We start from the raw sequence: 19,699 nt of genomic DNA on the forward strand, positions 1-19,699 counted from the left end.
GCATTGCTCTCCTCTTCCCCAACCCTCCAGAGCAGATTGAAAGACCCATGGCTGGTAGTCTGCAAAGCAATTGGGAATCCATTCCTCCAGTGATTTACATTTTAGTGATGGCTAGATAGCTATAGATGCAACTTTTACTTTCCAGTAATGAATTCTTCCATGCTAAGTCCAATTCATTCCCAACTAGAGTTGCCCACTGAAATGAACAGGACCTTTTAGTCACCACTTGTAGCAAGTCCCAATGATTTCAGTAGGGCTCCTCTAGTTGAGAGTAAAACTGGATTTAGCACTTACTGGTAGTCTTCTGTGTTGCTCCCATCTGCACCCCCATTTGCACCATGCTTTTCACTCCAGTTTCAATTTACTTATTTATTAAAAATTAGTTATATGCTGCTTTTCTCCTGGAGAGGCCAAGTTTATTACCCTATCACAGGGCTTTCTTGGCAAGATTTGTTCAGGGGGCTTGTCTTTCTCTTCCTCTGAGGCAGAAAGAGTGTGACTTGCCCAAGGCCAACCCAGTGGGCTTCAGATCCTGGGTTCCAGAGTCATAGTCCAGTGCTCAAACCACACTGATTCTCTTCTTAAAACAAATACTTTAAAATATAAGAATAAAAACATATTGAAAGAGTGCAAAAAGTAAGAGAAAATGCCAGAGGGGGAAATATTCCAATGTTAGAGAAAGGTAAGAATTAGATTCCAAGACAGTGTCAGTCATCTTAGAATATAGCAGTGGAAGACTGCTATATTCCACTTTCCTCTTCTGTTGGAAGATGTAAGGAACCATTCTGCCTTGTCATTTGCTCCCAGGGTAACTGAAACAGAAGTTAGCAGAAGAATGAAAAGCAGAAGAGCTGTTTACTATGAGGAAGGGGATCAAGTGGAGCATTAGTTAATTTTAACTTTTTTCCAAACTGCTTACATACACCACATGCTCTGTAGCCTGGTCTTCTTTTTGTCTGCTGCAGTTTAGATCACTTGATATACATGCACACACACACTGCTCCATTTGCTTCATTAGCTGAGACTTGCCGATCTTTGCAGTAATTGCTGGACTACAAAAGCAAACAGCAGCTGGTGTTGACTAGGAAAATCTTGAATTCTGTGGAGGCTTTTGGAAGTCTACTTTTTAAAAGCAAAGATACTGTAGAACAGGGGCACTAAAGTTCTTTGGCAAGAAAGAAAGTTCTTCAGAAGAAACACCCAAGTTTAGGTTTAGATGTGGTAGCTGAGACGAAAAATCGAAATGACACTCCTCCACTGTTCCCTTTTTAATGGAAGGTGAGCCAAGAAAATGGTGCCCATCTGCAATCTGTCAGTAAGGCCAGCTCTGTATCAACCTTTATGCACTCGTCTCACTATTATTCCGAGTGAGGATGGAAAAGGAAGTGGTTATAATTGAATGTAAGGCAGTGTGGCATAGTGGTAAGAGTGCCGGACTACGACTCTGAAGATCAGGGTTTGAATGGTTCAGGCATGGAAACCAACTGGGTGACTTTGGGCATGCCACACTCTCTCAGCCTCAGAAAAAGGCAAAGGCAAACCCTCTCTGAACAAATCTTGCCGAGAAAATCCATGATTTTTGTCTAGGGTCTGCCATAAATTGGAAACGATGTGAAGGCACGCCACAATAACAAGGCATATTGTGAGCACAAAAAAGAAAAAAAAAAGAAAAAATCAGTTCTTAGGTGTCTCTTAAAAATTATCTTTCACTTTCCCATAGACCATAATAGACTTTAACCTAGATCATGCTACAGGAGACAGGTTCTGTTTCTGAGAGAAATATTGTAGCCCTGTTGGTTCCAATAACTGTCACAAGCCTTTCATATCCATCAATAAAAACAGCACCTGGAAGGATCAGTTCTTTCAGACTCTAATTGGGGAGAGGGGTGGCAACTCAGTGGCTAAATACAGAAATGCAGAAGTGAAATTCAGGCTTAATAATCTAAATGCACATCCCTTTAAAAAAAAGGAACCATTGTATTATAGGTGACATCTATATTTGGGCTTGTTTTGTGATGATTATTTTTGCCCAAGGTTCCTGAAAACAAAGATATCCAAAGTACACTGCAGACTTTATCTGGAGATCTGACAGAGCATGGAGAAGGAAGGCAGGGACAGCTTTTTCATACATCTCAACTTTAATAAGGTCCTCTTCAAGAATCCTTTTAACATATTTGAAAGGATTTCTCTCATCCATCTTGAGAATTAAAGTCAACAGCAATTTGTATTTGTCTTTTGCAGCATGCCTACCTTTCCTTCTGAAGCTAGGTCAGGTCTTGGCATGCTTATGTTAACGTTAGCAAAAAGGCAGCTTAAAGTAAATCTGTGCAGCCATTGATCTTTAAAGGAATACCATTCTTGATTTTACGTTTACCTCTGCTTCATATCAACTGCCTAAAGTAGTACAGTATTACAAAGCTAATTCCTATAGATAGATTTAATTAAAGGGACTATGCTGATTTTCTTATGGGGAGGGGGGCAGTTGTATGAAGCAGCCTTATGTTGAATTTGTCCAACTCCCTGAGTTGGACCCTTGAACACTATTTCATTTACATGAATGGCATCTGCTCTATAAGATAGGAATCACATGGCACTCCAGAGGTTTGGACTGCATCTCCCAGTGATCCACACCATTGGCTGTGCTGGCTAGGACTGATGGGAGCTGCAATCCAACAATATCCAGAGTGCCACATGATTCCTGCTCCTGAACTGGAACATTCAAGTCTGAATCAGTTATTTGTGGGTGCAGCCACATTGTAGAAATAATGTACTTTGACACCACTTTAACTGGTGGGTGAGGTAAACATAAAAGGCCTTTGTAACAAGGACCTTCTTTGTCAAAGGCTTTGTTAACTAAAGTATATTTCTACATCACTGGTTGTATGTGTAGAAAACAGCTTGAGAGACATCTCAAACTTTTCATCCTTTAAATGAATGAATACATCTTTCGTTTACTTTTTCCACAAAGTTACAGAAAACTGTAACTTTGTTGAAAAAGTAAAAGGAAATTTTCTGCTATTTATTCTTATATTTGCTGCTATTTCTCAGCCTTGTTCGGCACCTTTGCTACTCTCATTCGTGCAACAGAGTGTCCCTTACAGAACTGTAAATATTACTAATGCAGTCTGTGTAGAGTATATTGGGAAATGTACAAAATGAATACTAAGATAACTTTTGTCAAATATAGCACTGCTGGAAACAAATTTTGGGATGAGAACTAGACATCTTATAAAACTGAGGGAACTCACTGCAATATATACCCACTCATTTTAGTTCTGTAGATGGCATGTCTAGGAAAATATAGTGGCAGTTTTTCTTTGTAAATAGAAGACGAAGAAATCGGCTGTACTTTGTTGCTGTTCTCTTTCTGCTTCCTGACAGGTCAGGCATAGAAGAAATTCAAGTGGCATGTACTGATGTTTGATACAGAAGCTCACTAGCTGTTATAATGTTGAGCACTGTCAGTTGTCAGGAAACTAAGCCTCTGAAAAGTCTTTTTCTTTCTTTCTTTCTTTCTTTCTTTCTTTTTTATTTTTATTTTTATTTTTATTTTTTTGGATGATGAGCCCATTTGTCTAAGTGTGTTGTTTCTGTGCATAGTAGTTTGAGCTATACAAAGTCTGGCTTGAATATCTGAGGCAGTAGTGGGCTTTGTCATTGAAAGATGCCATTTTGAAGAGTGATTACATTTTTGGTAAGGTTCATCATCTGGCAGTAAAAGATGTTTTCAGGAGTGGATATAGGTTTCATACTGTAACATAACCATACCCTGCAACATTTCACAATTGAAAACTAGGATGTCTGTGGCCAACTAACATCGGAATGTGGTCAAGGAGGCAAACGTTATTAATGAGGAACAAAAGACAAGCTAGGAGAGGCTGCAGCTGATTGCTTTTACCTGACCCTACCAGAAATGGCTGGGTTTCCCCTCACTAAGTTGATTACAAACTACATTTGTACTTTTTTGCAGCAATTGTAAAGTGCTGAGGACAAAGAGAGAAAGTTTGAGGAGGAGAGAGAAACTGGGATATTTTAAAAGCAGATGAAAAAGTGGGATGACAGTGGACAATCAGGGCAGTCTCTCCCAAATTGGGACAATTGGAGGGATACACACACACAACCTTCTGTAAAATCATGATCTGTTCCACTCAGCAAATCAGTTGCCAAGAGAAGAGGATGTTATTCCCGTTGGGGATATTGATAACAGACTGTATCCATTTTGAAGTGGTACTTTTCACTTCCAAGAGGATGCCTCACCTGTCTGGTCTCCATCTGATTTCCATCCCAAGATTGTATGAGAATACCATGTTTTTGTGGATAAAAAACTTCCTGTTTTGGTACTAACCCTTATATATAGGCCAGAATTTTACTGGTGTTTTATATGTGCCCAAGTTCCTCTACAAAAACAATTGAATGTTTTTGACTGATGAAAGCATCTGCATTCATTTCAAAGTTGCAGAAGCAGCATAGCTTCTGCACATGTAGAGATTTCTTGCATGTGTATGCACATGAATGTACCTTGTGGATGGACATCCGTGCACATTTTGATTGTACATTCAGTTCCACTTATCTTGTTTAATTTATATCCCACCTATCTCCCAATAAGGGACTCAAGATGTGTTCAGTTTTCATGGCTGCACCACTACGTCTGATGTCAGTTTTTAGAACAATTCAAAAAGAATATTTAATTAATATTGGTAATTGATATTTTGGCTCAGTTGTGCAACACAAAGTTTGTATATTACAATGAATGCTTAATTCTATATGAGAAGAATTACACTAAATAGTCCTAATGCAGAATCACAACCACAGTATGCGCTTAAATTTAAATTAAATATTCTTTTTGAATATTATATTAAACAAAATAAGTGCACACGGTGCAATCCTAACCAAGCCAAGTAAAAACTAGAGAGGGCAGAACATGGGAACAGCTTTTTCTGTGGGCTAAAATGCCAAATTGCCTTCAAAGTCTGCAAAACAATACTTTAGTTCCTCCTTATGCTGTTACCAGTTCAATCAGCTACTGTCTGTTGTTGGAATTTTACTCTATCATTTAGCTAAGCTACAGTTGAGTTAAGACTGCTTTATACTGGTAGAAGGCAGGATATTTAAAGTGGGGGGTGTTCCTGTGAGCACATGCAGTCACAGCAGTTGTGTTGGTATGAGCCTGTTGTTAACTGCCCTCGAGTCGATCCCAACTCATGGCGACCATGTGGATGAGACATCTCCAAGACCCCCTATCCTCCACTGCTCTGCTTAGATCTTGCAAATTTAGACTGTGGCCTACTTGACTGAGTCTAGCCACCTGGAATGTAATCTTCCTCTCTTTCTACTACATTCTACCTTTCTAGCATTATTGTCTTTTCCAGTGATTCATTCCAGTCTTCTCATGATGTGGCTAAAATACAACAGCCTCAGTTTCATCATCTTGGCTTTCAGGGAGAGTTCAGGTTTGATCTGTTCTAAAACCCATTTTTTTGTCTTTTGGGCCATCCACAGTATCCTCAGCACTCTTCTCCAGCACCACATTTCAAACGAGTTGATCTTTTTCCTATTCACCCTTTTCATTATCCAGCACTCATATATGTACATGCTGAATGGGAATATAGTGGCCTGGATGATTCTTTCTTTTGTCCTCAATTTTATATCTTTACACTTTAGGATCTTATCTAGTTTTCATAGCTGCCCTTTCCTAGTCTTCTGATTTCTTGACTGCAGTTTCTGTTCTGACCAATATTTGATCCAAGATATGGGCAATATTTATTTCAGTTTCCTTGTTATCTAGATTGAATTTTATGTAGATCCTTCATTGTCATTATTTTTGTTTTCTTTATGTTCAGTAGTAAGCCTGCCTTTGCACTTTCTTCTTTGACCTTCCTTAATAATTTTTCCAAGTATACGATGTTTTCTGCTAGTAGTATGATGTCATCTGCATATCTTACATTGTTGATGTCCCTTCCTCCTGTTTTCACTCCGCCTTCTTTTCTGAATCTACTCTACATGTAATACTTTCTGCTTACAAGTTGAACAAATAGTGATAGACTTGCCTCACCCCTTTGCCAATTGGGAATCATTCTTTTTCTCCATATTCTGTTCTAACTGTAGACTCTTATCCCAAGTACAGATTTATCATCAGAACTATCAAATGTAGTGGCACTCCCATGTCTTTAAGATCATTCCATAACTTTTCATGATCTTTGCTATTGTTAATAAAGCACATGCTGGTTTTCTTCTGGAATTATTTGGTGCGTTCCATTAAGTATCGTATGTTTGCAATGTGGTCCCCAGTGCCTCTTCCTTTCCTGAATCCTGCTTGGGATTTCTCTCTCCATATATGATGCAATCTGTGCTGCAGAATTTTTGAGCATAAGGTTACTTGCTTGGGAAATTAATACTATGGTCCTATAAACTACATGGGACTTAAGATCAGGAAGCCTTGTTCTCTGACCTGCCAGTTGGAGGATCATATCCAGTACTGGGCTGTATAGGATAACCATCCACCTCAATGCTCTACTCTTCCAACCATGATTACTGAGCAATTCTATTGTTAATTATTGCTGTACTATGATAAGGTCTAGCTTTTTATCTGAAATCGTTGTTGTTATATTTTATTGTTGATTGTACTACGTATGTATTTTATCAGGTTGTAATCCCGCCTCAATCTTTATTATATTATTTATTATTTTCATTGATAGCTTATGTTCTTGCAGCATTTCTCAACCTTTGGCCCAGCCCTATAGATTTTGGACTTCAATTCCCAGAAACCCAAGGCAGCATGCCAATGGTTAAGGATTCTGTGAGCAGAAGTCTCAAATCTCTGGAAGACTAAATGCTGAGATCCACTGTATTAAGCAAATTTCTACCCCTAGTCTACAAATGTGTGTAAGAGCCCTGATGGTGCAGTGGTTAAATGCCTGTACTGCAGCACTCGCTCACAAGCCACAAGGTTCTGAGTTCAATACCAGCCAGGGGCTGCGAGCCAACTCAACTTGGCATCCTTCCATAGGTCACTAAAATGAGTACCCAGCTTTTTGGTGCAAATAGCTTACACTTTGTAAACCACTTAGTACAGGGGTAGGCAACCTTTTTGAGCCAGGGGCCGGGTTGCTGTCCCTCAGACAACTGGGGGGCCGAAGCGGGGGGTGGAGCTTCCACCCCGGGGGCGGGGCTGCATGCCGGTGGGTGGAGCCTCTACCCTCCGGGGCGGAGCTTCCACCCTCCAGGGGCCAGGCCACCTCCTCTTTGCCGGCCCCTAATGGGGCCCCAGGCCCTATCAGAGGCCAGAGAAGAGCCGGCGGGGACCGCCAGCGCTGGAGGCCTCCCCCTCTTTGCCGGCCCCTGACGCCAGAGGCCTGCTGCCACCGCCGGACCCCTCCTGGAGGGCCCCAGCGAAGGCAACGGGCCTCTGGAGGGCCCCAGCGGAGGCAACGGGCCTCCCAGAGGCCCACTGCCACCGCCGGAGCCCTCCTGGAGGACCCCACAAAGGCAACAGGCCTCTGGGAGGCCCGCTGCTGTCGCAGGAGCCCTCATGGAGGGCCCCAACGAAGGCAACGGGCCTCCCAGAGGCCCACTGCCGCCGCCGGAGCCCTCCTGGAGGGCCCCTGCGATGGCAACGGGCCTCCTAGGGGCCTGCTGCCGCCACCAGAGCCCTCCTGGAGGGCCCCAGCGACGGCAACTGGCGTCCCAAGGGCCCACTGCCGCCGGCAGAGCCCTGGGCGCCGCCATTTTTGGGGGGAAAATGGCAGCAAAATCTCGCGTTACCTCAGGGAAGGTCGCGCGAGATTTCACCACCATTTTTCCCCAAAATAGTGGCGCCCAGAGCGGCGAAAAGCTGCAACTGGCGGCGGTGGCAGGAGCAGCCAGGGCCCGTCTCAAAGGCCTCCGCGGGCCACATCCGGCCCGCGGGCCGGAGGTTGCCGACCCCTGACTTAGTACATCAGTAAGTGGTACAGAAATGTACTTTGTATTGCTATTTTTTGTAATGGAGGCTTCTCCTTTTTACAACACTTTTGTAAAGATTTTTGTTATTTGTACAGTCAGCCCTTCTTATACACGGATTTTTTATACATGGATTCAAGCATCCACAGTTTGAAAATGTTCAAAAAAAGTATAAATTTCAAATATCAAACCTTGATTTTCCAATTTTTATAAGTGACACCATTTTGCTATGTCATTACATTTAATGGGACTTGAGCATCCACAAATTTTGTTATCCATGGATTTTGTTATCCACTGGGGATCTTGGAACCAAACCCCAGCGTATAACAAGGGTCCACTATATTGGGCGTGTTTTTTGGGAAGGAAACATTTATCCTACCTTGTATTAGTTTTAACACTGAATATTGTGATCAGCTTCTTTGGTTTGTATTTAGAGAGCCATGACAGAAATGACATAAATATTATAAATAGTGCAGATCTTTCTGCTTATTAAGCCTTTTCCTTCCTTTCCTTCCTCCTCCTTTCCATCATTCCTTTCACTTTCTTTCAAGTATATGTTTGTGTGTGTGCATGTACGTGTATTTAGGAGCAACTCAAAACCAGCTTCGTTGAGGAGTAGTTCAAATGCAGCTAGCGGTTTGTCGACTGCCTTGGAAGCTTCATTGTTTTCTTACTGCTGTGGAAAGAAACTGGCAAGCAGTGTCAAGCCTTTATGTGTCACACTGAATTACTTGTCTTTTTCGTAAAGGGAGGGTAGTGTTGAAAAATAAATCCATTTCTTTTATCTCATTCAAGGCAGACATTCTATTTGCTACCTCTGTTCAAGACTTCAGCGTTTCCTTTGACTTTGTGCTTTTCTCACCTTCCCATCCATTTCTTGTATCTAAATATCTCTGCTGCCAACTCCACAAAATAGTTTCTAGAAGCTGAACTTGGAAGGACTTGTTTCCTTAAAATATATTGCCTGTCGACTGTAAGCTTTCCCCCAGCTTCTCTAAGCAAACCATCATGGCTATCAGTTGGATGATTTTGCCATTGGAGTTAAAGTAGATTTCTTCTATTTTATATGCTGTTTAGAACATCCCTTCCCTTCTCAAAACTCTAGTTAATCTGTTTTGCTGCTGAAATGCCAAATTACTTCCACCAGCTACCAGCATTTCAAATCTAAAATGAATATAAGTAGATCTTATCAAGTAGATACCTTTCTGAGTCTAGACTCTGGAAAACGGAAGTATAGAAGCTAGGACAAAATATTGTAGCATATGCTGCCAGAGGTGACTGTTTAAAATAGTCCATTTATCAAATTTGGTAGCAATCATTTCAGTCCTATGCAGTCATTCATCTGTACATGAGGTCCCCAAATCCAGCTGCCTTTTAGATTTTTCCACATTGAACATAAATATATGGAAAGGACTCCATAACTGCAGTTTGTCAAACATCCTTATAGAGCTAACATTTTTAGAAACATTTTCAAGGCCCTTTTCAGTTCTTTGCATTAAATGTATAAAGATCTAAAAGGCAACTTGGCATGTGGCAATATGTATGTCAGGCACATGTATGTCTCCAGTGGAGTTTAGCATCACTCATATTCGGGTGAATGATAACACAGAGTTGCTAGATTTATGGTCCAGTAAACAGCAAGGGTTGTAAGCAGCAAGTAACAGACAACCACAAGCTTTCAAAAATTCACATTATAGGAGAGGACCTGCATTCACAGGAAGGGCACATTTGATTATTAGTTCAATCCCTAGTATTTTTAGTTCAAGTATTTCATAGTAGGATTGGGGAGGATCTATGCCTGAGACCCTGGAGAGCCACTGTGAAATAGAGTGAAGTAGAGAATACTGAGTCAAATGGATGATAATACTGTACTTACAGAAGTCAAGTTAATTTCTTCATGAGTGCTCATCGAAAACAAGACAACCAGAACCTTATCACTGTCTTTAAATACAACTATTAGTCTTTACTAAAGCAAAACTATTGAATCAGATTTACATAAGGGCTGATTTTCCAAATTCCCATGGATTAAATTGGTTTACTCTGTCTGAAATTAAAATTGAATTTAGACTACTGAAATTAAAATACAGATTGAGTCTCCCTTATATGACATGCTTGGGACCAGAAGTGTTTGGAATTTGGGAGTTTTTCATATTTTGGAATATTTGCATATACATAATGAGATATCTTGGTGGTTATTTATGTTTCTTAGACACTTTGTACACATAGCCTGAAGGTAATTTTTTTACAAAATATTTTTAATAATTTTGTGCATGAAACAAAATTTGTGTACACTGAACCATCAGAAAACAAAAGTGTCACTATCTCAGCCACCCATATGGACAATTTTGGATTTTGGAATTTTTCATATTTTAGAATTCATGATAAGGGAGATGTGTGTAATGTCAATATGTATGTTTCAAGCCTTGCAGAAAAGCATGATATTGCTGAAGAGCAATCTTGCCTAGCAATTATTTTCAAACCAGAAGTATGCTTAAGGAGAAAGCATGAGAAACTAAAATAGATGAACCAAACATAGAATAGTTGAAGATTTTTGAAAATAAATGTAATGTTGGAAGTTATCCTTGGAATTACTTTTCTCTATGCTTTGTTCAGTACTGATCTCTTTCTGAGGGCTAATGCATCAAGCCTCAAAAACAAAAATGGATTTCCATGGTGAGTCCCACAAGTTAGTTATGGCACTGTGTTAACTAACACCTCCAGACATCATCTTTACTTATGGTGCCGTGTTAACTAATACCTCCAGACATTCGTTTACAACTAGCATGACTAAAGTATTTTGCTGTGTTGTGGATATGACTGGTATTTCCCCCTTTTTCATATGTCTTTAGTATGTATGCTAAAACTCCATTATTCACTGTAATATAATAAACAACACTGGGAAGATGTGGGTGTACTGGAGATCAAAAATGTGTAATTAAATGAGATATTGAGAAAATATGGGCCTAAATTTAATTAGTTCCAGTTAGATGGAAATGGATAGGACATATTAGTTACAAGTCCAGTTCATTTAAGTGGGACTAATACTAGATTTATCCCACAAAAATATTTCTAAGCTGTAGGACAACTTAGACTTCACATTTACAACATTTTAAGGATTTGACTTCTATAATAAGAGATTGTGATTCAAATTCATGGACCGAAATTGTGTTGATTGCCCACATTAGCATAGAACTACGTCAGTGCAGATAAAAATGGAAGTAACAGCAGGAAGGATAAAGATTTAGTTGCAGCCATGATGGAGGAAAGAAGGCAAAGACACTGGTGAGAGATGATTTTTCCCATGCCTGGCCTCCAGGGGAAGGGGGATCCTTGGAAGCAAGGCAATCTGGGACAGGTGGCTTGGACAGTCACCTGTGCCATGGAACAAGCTATTGTCCAAATCTACACTTGGAAGTGGTGGTAAGGGAGTGTTGCATGGTTCAAGTAGCCTTTTTCTCCAGTGCCTTGCTTTCAGGATGTGCAGGATCCTTGGAGTCAAGACATTCCAGGAGATCTGGCTTGGACAATAGCCTGAGCCAGCAAGTTTCTCCTGCCATTGCTGCCATGCACAACTCTGAGAAAAAAATACAGTCATCTGCATAACTGGTCCATTATGTGAGCAGACTACACCCACTGGCATCACTAGCAAGATGTACTGAGTATGCTGCACTCGGTGACACTCATCAGAGGGCATGACACTGCTGGGGAGGTGATGCTTGTATGCCCGACACCCCAAGGAGACTGTTTTAGTCATTGGGGGAAGTGCCAGCAAGTGCTGAGAAACCTCTGTGCTGGCTTCTGCTGTGATTACTCTTGCTCAGAAGGAGGATCCCCCCCACCCATGCCTGCAATCCTCACCTTAGCCAAGGTATCCATATATGTGAAAGGGCTTCACTTGGTGATCAGTGGCATCCTAGCAAGCCAAGATGGGGGGGAGTGTTTGGGGGAGGTGCTTGTCTGAGACCTAGTGCATGTTTTTTGAAGCTGAGCATTGGTGAGTGGGTGTGGTGTCAGATACATATAGGGTCCCCAGTTCCCAAAACAGCTGCCCCTCCACCTTTTGACTGGCATGGGTGTTGCCAGAGGGCTGATATCATGAGCTGCACTGGGGTGACACCAACCCTAGTGATCCTAGTGACACCACCAGTTGTGTTCCACTTTTCATCACTAACAAGCAGTTAAAGGGACTCTTAAGACAGATGTATGCATACCTTAAGGAATTCTGAGACTAGAATGTGGCTAGAAACATCTCAGAGACATTCATCATAAAATGCTACATGAACTGTGTGTATGATTTTGCCCAGATGGTACTTTACTCCCAAGAGGTGACATGATAGCCATGTTTAAGTACTTGAAGGGATGTCATATTAAGGATTGAACAAGCTTGTTTTCTACTACTCCAGACACTAGGACATGGAGCAATTGATTCAAACTACAGGAAGAGAGATTCCATCTAAACATCCTGGTATAAAAGTTGTTTGATAGCAGAATACGCTGCCTCAGAGTCTAGTGGAGTTTCCTTTGGAGGTTTTTAAACAGAGGCTAGGTGGCCATCTGTTGGGAATGCTTTGATTGTTTATTCCTGCACAGCAGGAGTTGGACTGGATGACCCTTGTGGCCTTCTCCAATTCTATGATTCTATTATTTGTCCAAGAGTTAATAATGCTTGCTACACATGTGGTTCTTCTGGTGTGGTGTTGCATATATTTACTGAGACATGCCATTGTGAGGGATGATATTTATGATCAGGGGTGTGTGTGTACCTTCAACTCATTTGTTCATTTATGGCAACCCCATGAATTTCATAGGATTTTCTTAGGCAAGGAATACTCAGAGGTAGTTTTGCCCGTTTCTTCCTCTAAAATATAGCCTGCATACCTGGTACACATTGGCGGTTTCCCATACAAATATTAACTAGGGCTGTCCCTGGTTAGCTTCTAAGATCAGATGGAATCTAGTTTAGGCCAATTTATGAGCAGTTACAATCTACCAAATCTAATAGTGATCTTATTTTATTAGTAAGAAAAATGACTTGAAGTCACATAACAATAAAACTATATGAACATGTGGAATGAAACAGACAGGTCAGGTAAGTCTTGCATAAGTAAACAAAACTATTTTGAACCTTCTACAGATCACTGGAAGGCTTCTTCCAAAATGCACCTGTGGATTACTTTTTATTTCACCTGTCTCCACTTTTTGTTAAGTCCCATTTTGATGGCCAATTCAACTATTACTATATTTTTTTAACATGGGAGGAATCTGATGAGGCAGGCTTATCTACAGTCCCCATTGACCTATGCTTTGGTGTTCGTATAAGCTGTGTAATGATTCTACAAGCAGCTGCTGTTTAGCTCCCCTGTTACAGGCAGACATACATGACTACAACAGAATCTCGCCCTTTCCCAACTCAAGCGTTGTTATTGCATTATTTACTGCAGACACACTGGTGCATCCCAACACCAAAAGTGTATGTTTCTAGCCTTCCTTCACAATCCTCTCTCAGTGCCATTTCTACTAAAATGAACTTCCAGCTAGCAAGATACTGTGGAGGAAAAGGTGGAGCTGGGCAGGTGTATATAAAAAGGAGCTCCTTTGCCAGAAGCTTTGTTAAATGAGGGACTGTTGTATATAATCAAATCAACAGATCTCACTTGAATTGGGAAAGAATGGTTGGTTAATCATGTTTTGGAGTAATTGTATTTTATTTTCTTAAAAAATTCTGGAATTTACAGTGATATTAATTATAAGAAAGGTTTTCAACTAAGTAAAAGAACTGAAATTTTAAAAAAATTAAAGAAGAGGTTTTTGAAAATAATCTTGGAATGTACATTTTTTAAGTAATGAAGTTATGTTTATCTTACAATTAAGTACTTCAAGTATTATTTATTTAATTTTTGTACATTTGTATATAGTGGGCCTTTGATATCCATTGGGGTTTGGTTCCAGGACCCCCATGGATACCTGAATCTGTGGGTGCTCAAGTCCTGTTAAATGTAGTGGCATAGTAAAATGGTGCCCCCATATATAAAATGGCAAAATCAAGTTTTGCTTTTGAAATTTACATATTTTAAAAAATATTTTCAAGCTGTGGATGGTTGAATCCATGGATTAAAAAATTGTGAATATGGAGGGTTGAATGTAATTATAGAAAGGCCTTTATTTCTAGCAAAATCTTTATGTGCTGTTCTCCTTAGTATTGCAAGGCATGTGGTTGCTCAGCAATGAAAGCACTCAAGATCAGTCTCTGGCAACTTTCCAGTAAATATGACAGTGATGACTGTCGGAAGTTCTGGAAAGCCATACTCAGTCAGTGAAGTGCATACTGAACCAGATTGATCAGTGGTCCAGCTGAATATAAAATAGTGTTCCTACTGGTATCATCAGACTTTCTGGATTTTCATCTGAGCATAAGATTCCTTCAGTTAGTGGCCACCTGTGCTCTTCTACAATTTATGCAGCAACATAATAATATCCACTGGCATGCATTGCTTCCCAGCATGTGTGACAGTAATTAAAAAAACACTGGCACAGGCGCTATAAGCTTCCAGTTATACTGGGCAGCATTACATTTCTAATTGTCACTGCAGATGACACATTGCTGTTCCAAAGATCAGGAGGAGGGTGGGAGAGGTCAGGCTCCCATCTAATGAGGCTTCTCCTGATGGATTGCTTCAGCTCTAGAACTTTAGGTTTTCTGGTCCTGTTAATCTCTTTAATAAGTTTGCAGTTATTTCATTTCCATGGCATTATTTGTTTAAATTAAAAACTTTCTCCTGCCTTGGAATATCCATATTGGATTTTTCAGGATTTGGCAACTAGAGTAAAGACTAGCAGTTATTCAGGTCATAGGTAACTTTAAGAAGTTGGTTGTAGATGGTGGAGTGTCCTCATAAGGCACACAACAGGAAGGAATAGCAAGGATGAGACCAGAGGGTCCTATCCCAGGAAAATATCTGTTTGTTGCACCGCTCTTTCAGGAAAGGACAACAATTCAGAAACAGGGAGAGTGGAATGATGCACACCTTGGCCAAAGAAACTGGGGGCACAGACACAGTGTTGGATTATGTGGATGTTACCAAGGACACTTTCAAACAAAACAAATAAACAAAAAGAATGAGAGACTGAGTTCAGACCAGCTAATATTCATAGAAAACAAAAATGGGGTAGCAACTGGGAAGAATTTTCCTAACTAAACTAAAAAGGAGGCTGTTAATCTGGTGCTTTTCCAAACAAGAGTCTCCTTATCTCAGCTGGGAATGTTTTGTTGCTCATTAAGAGCACACAAGAACTCGGGGCTCTCAGTTGTTAGTTAAATCAGTGATGTGGGTAATTCTGAGTTCATTAGCAAGACTGTAAATCCAAGAGCTCCCTAGCACAAGGAAAAGAAGACCAGAATGCTCTCCTGTCCATGCCAGTAAAGAATGGCACCTAACCGACAACCATGGTTTATCCTAGATAAATTATCCATTACATACAAGGCAAATTATTTTATGCAAGATGGGCGCTCTGGGGACAGATGATCTAAAAACATTGTTCTAGCTAGAGTAGACCCCATTGAATTGGTGGGATGTACATATATGTACACTTGCCATTCAGCAGTAGATTTAACGACTCTAATCTAGTTGGGATTAACCAACAGGATGCTAGGCAATGTTGGCAAGTTCTTACTGTCCTGTAACCAGTGCAGTCTTATCTTGACTGAAACTGTTAACTACAATCACCATCCAGCACTACTTTTACATATGCTTGTACTACTATTTTTATATTAATTTTAGTTTTAATTCACTGCAATTGAGTGTTTATAATGAGTATCATTTTCAAAGTGAGGAAGGCCATAGTGGAAAGGTGTCACATAGGCTGAGAGCCAAATAATCCACCAGTGGAATGTAAGTCCGTGTCACCATCCTGTCAGCATTCAGAGCTTGCTTTCTCTTCCCCCATTTCCTCCTCTGAATGAACAGTAGCAACTGAGGAAGGCTCCTGGGCAGAACTATCTCCCTGGCCACTAATCATCTGAGGAGTTGTACCTGGGAACATTTGGTCAGTGTGTGCACCTGAAGAAGGAATAGCATCCAGTTCTCCTAGTATAAGTGTCCTCCTTCTTCCCCAGGTGGAATAGGGAAGAACTCTCTGGCAGATGTTCCACAACTGGGGCAAGGGTGTTGCAGAGGAAGGTCCCAAATACCTCCTTCCACAATAATGCCTCCAGAGTACCTATATCAGTGTATGTCACCATTAGGATTCTAGCCATAAATTTATTTTAAAAGAAATCTTGGTGCTATAGGATGAAATATTAAACTGTTTAATGTCTATTTTTTATGGAAAATAATTAAATCTTCCGATCTGCTTGAAAATCCTCAGATAGGCTTCTTCTACAAAATCAGCTTTAATCTAGCTGTCCAGGTTCTTCAAGGCTTATTCATTTCCAAAGTGGGGCTTTTGCTATCTTAAAAGTGAAGTGTTCTTTGTACTTTATAGTGCAGTTTGCTGAGTGTATGGAAAGTACATTGCCACAACATCTATATCTGCTTCAATTTTAGTAGAATATGTTATGCTGAACACAGTCAATTTAATGGGTTGTCTCTTCAAGCAGGACAGTAAGAAGAGATTAAAGGGGAAAACACTTGTTTCATTTACCCCCTTTTAAGAGACAGGAAGATGTCTCTTCAAAATGTTATGAATAGCTTTGGGGCAGGATGAGTGGGATGGTGATTACTGTCTTGTTTTTAAAGTCATGGATAGTGGCTAACTTTTTGGTTTCATTTTTTTTTTCCATTGCAGGTTGCATTTTTGAAGATGTGAACGAACTTGTTAAGGGAAAATTCCATTCAAGTTAACTTTCAACTATAAAGAATTGAGGAGAGAGGACTGTAAGTGGGAGATGAGGTTTCTAAACCAAAAAGGAAATTGTATATTCAACTTGCTGCTTGTTGACCTTTGAATGTTGAAACTTTCAAAGAATATGACAGGGGCAACTTGTTCAAGCAGGGAGGCCAATTGTTGCAGAACAGGAGTTCAGAGAGCTCTGTAATTTGGGATGCTGGGAGCCTGACATCACTGTAAATAATGCCCTACTTAAAATCCCCAAAGAGGGGTCATTTATCTATTGCAGCAACTTCAGCTTTGAAAAGAAGGAGCTGATAATGGTTACCTCACCTCTCTGAGAAATAAAAACCAACAGCAAAGACTAGTCTTGAATACTGTGCTGTCTATGTGATTTTTAAAACAAAATATTTGGAGTTTTATGGTAATCTCTCAACCCCAATTACACAGAAGGACCTAATAAATTTTATATGCATTTCTGCAGTATATAATTCTTATAACAGATGCTGCAAGGCAATAATGATTGCATTGGGAGAAAGACTGACTGGCTAGATAGAAAGATATCTGATTACAGACTAGTTCCCCACTTGCTGCAGGGTTGTTGCTTTGTCTTGAACCTGTCCAGGTAAACAAACCAAGGTTTGTTAGCTATCTAAAGCTACAGTTAAAAAACATGATTTTTGTTGACTTATGAACTCTAGGTTGCTTACACTATGAATGCATCCTGAACAGTGGTCTCTAGTTAGTTTTCTCAGCTGCCTACACAGAAAGAGGAACTGGCAAAAAGAACCACAGAGGCCCTTTGGTTTGTGAGACAAATTCATTTCCATAAAGCAGCAGTGGTCTCTAGTTAGTTTTCTCAGCTGCCTACACAGAGAGAGGAACTGGCAAAAGGAACCACAGAGATCCTTTGGTTTGTGAGACAATTCATTTCCGTAAAGCAGCAACCCATAGACATAAACCATGGGGAAACATGACATGTGAGCACATTTTGTCTGAGTGATGGGACTGGGGCAGTGGGTTATATTTTTAAAAATAGCAAGTGTCCAATTGAACGGCTTCACTAAAAGTAGTGGGAAAGAAGGGGTTGGATCAAGAACGAGTGACATGAATAAGACTTCACTGAGACCTTGTTAATCATAGAATTGCCTATTTTAAGGACAGAATGACATGCCACAGAATTGTAGAATCTGCAAAGCATGTAATTCCTACTTCTGGACAACAACTCCCAGGCCATAGTGGGATTCTGGGAGCTGTATTTAAAAAAACTTCTCGGTGTTTCTTGGAATATATGTGTATATATAGAGAAAGGTTTCTTCTCTATGACTATATGTTACATTTTTCACTCCTTTGTGGACAATGAGCAAACTGTAGTCATGGCCGTGGATAGGTTATAATATATTTCATCTTTGGAAGCAACATTTAATATACAACAGAGCAATCTGGTACAAGTGCATCTCCTGAAGACACACAGATATGACCAGTATAACCATATCAAATGTGGTGTTCTGGTGCTTAGTCATACAGTATATGAGCTGAAATGTGGAATTTTTGAATGAAAGTGTCAAAGTGATATGCATTTGACCTGTGTGAAAATGCTGCTGCACTGAGAGAAATAAAAATCATGTATACCCTGAGTCTTACCAAATTTACTTAGTTATCCTGTTAATTTATGTGTTCTTTTAATGTAGAAAACTGTATACTGGCACCTGGATGAGAATTAGTGGAAACTTTCCCTGAAAGTTTTCCTTTATTTCAGGCAAGCATAAAAGCAAAAGAAACATGCACAACAATTCCACTTCACAGTCTGTATGGGGCTGTTGTCTCAGATTACCAGACTTGCCCTTTAATAGACTTTGATTTATGTGGTCCTAATAAGAACGGAGCAGGCACAGGCCTTTATTTCAGCATTGAAAGGAAAGCAGATACTGGACAATTTACAGCTTGTGCTTAGCTTAGAAAAAGGTTTTTTTTCCAAATGACTAGTGAAATATACTTCAGGCGGATGAAAAGCCTGAGTATATACTGAATTAGAAGAGCTTTAAAGAATGAGAATAAATGACATCTTAAAGGAGAAACCTCTGCTGTTACTGCAACTCATACTTGCAAACCATTAAAATCCTGTTTTGAGGCTATAATTTACAAACATAGCTTGACTGTTACGACTTCTGCTGTTTAATTTGCAGTGAAAAAAGGGCCATTCCAATTCTGCAAATGGATCTGTAGAAAACATGGCATTTGGACAGCTGTTTGCTCAAAATGTAAGACTGGCCATACCACTCATTCTGGAAGTGTGAAGGAACCTCAAAATAAGTTTGTCACTTTTTTCTTTCTTGAAATTAAATCATTCATTTTCTCCAGAAATTCATTTTGCCTATCTATATTACAGAATTAAACTTATTTAATTCTTAATCTCTTCTCTTGCATACCTTGGGAACTATAGTTCAAGGGAGTGAACTCTGAGAGTGCTAAGTATGACAGCAAACTACAGATTCCAGGATTCCACAGGATGGAACCTTGTCAGTTAAAGTGGTATTAAACTGCTGTAATTGTGTGGCATAGGCCAGCCCCCACCCAAGGCCCCAAGTTGATTTGCCAAGTTAAAAATTGTGATGGAATTTCCTTTGTTAAACATATATTCATATTGTTTTGAAGGCTTAAAAGAAAAGCAGTTGAGTTTAAACACATCCATTGGCATTTGCAAAGCTTTTTCATAACTCACAGAGATTAAATCTTACCCCTCTCTGTATTTTGCCTTTCACCTGCATGAAAAGAAAATCTGAGGTGTCAAAAGTATTTCAAGCTCTTCTGCAAATTTTGTAGCTGGAAATTATACCAACACTTGACAATTCTTGCCCCAAATGTGCCTTTTATAACATATAATTTCATTCCACAGTGGCAGTCAGCAGCCTGCAAAAGCAAACTCCTTGGCTCT

At 40.0% G+C, this 19,699-nt stretch overlaps 1 protein-coding gene across 4 annotated transcripts in view; it reads left to right on the forward strand.

The window, feature by feature from the left end:
• Positions 1-19,155, forward strand: part of LOC149311344 (E3 ubiquitin-protein ligase E3D-like) — a 79,936-nt gene extending 60,781 nt beyond the window's left edge. For 3 of the 4 annotated variants that reach the window (XM_089530841.1, XM_089530842.1, XM_089530844.1), the window contains one exon: positions 16,723-18,401. In XM_089530841.1, coding sequence (XP_089386967.1) covers positions 16,723-16,743 — 21 coding nt within the window. In that variant the 3' untranslated portion in view covers positions 16,744-18,401. Of the gene's footprint in view, positions 1-16,722; positions 18,402-18,950 lie in introns of those variants that run through there. The other variant, XR_016281777.1, reaches the window with a different exon arrangement.
• The last annotated feature ends 544 nt before the right edge of the window (positions 19,156-19,699 follow it).

This window comes from Sceloporus occidentalis, unplaced genomic scaffold, assembly GCF_023333645.1.
Source record: "Sceloporus occidentalis isolate IW3139 unplaced genomic scaffold, rSceOcc1.0.p SCAF_6, whole genome shotgun sequence".
Classification (NCBI taxonomy): Eukaryota; Metazoa; Chordata; class Lepidosauria; order Squamata; family Phrynosomatidae; genus Sceloporus; species Sceloporus occidentalis.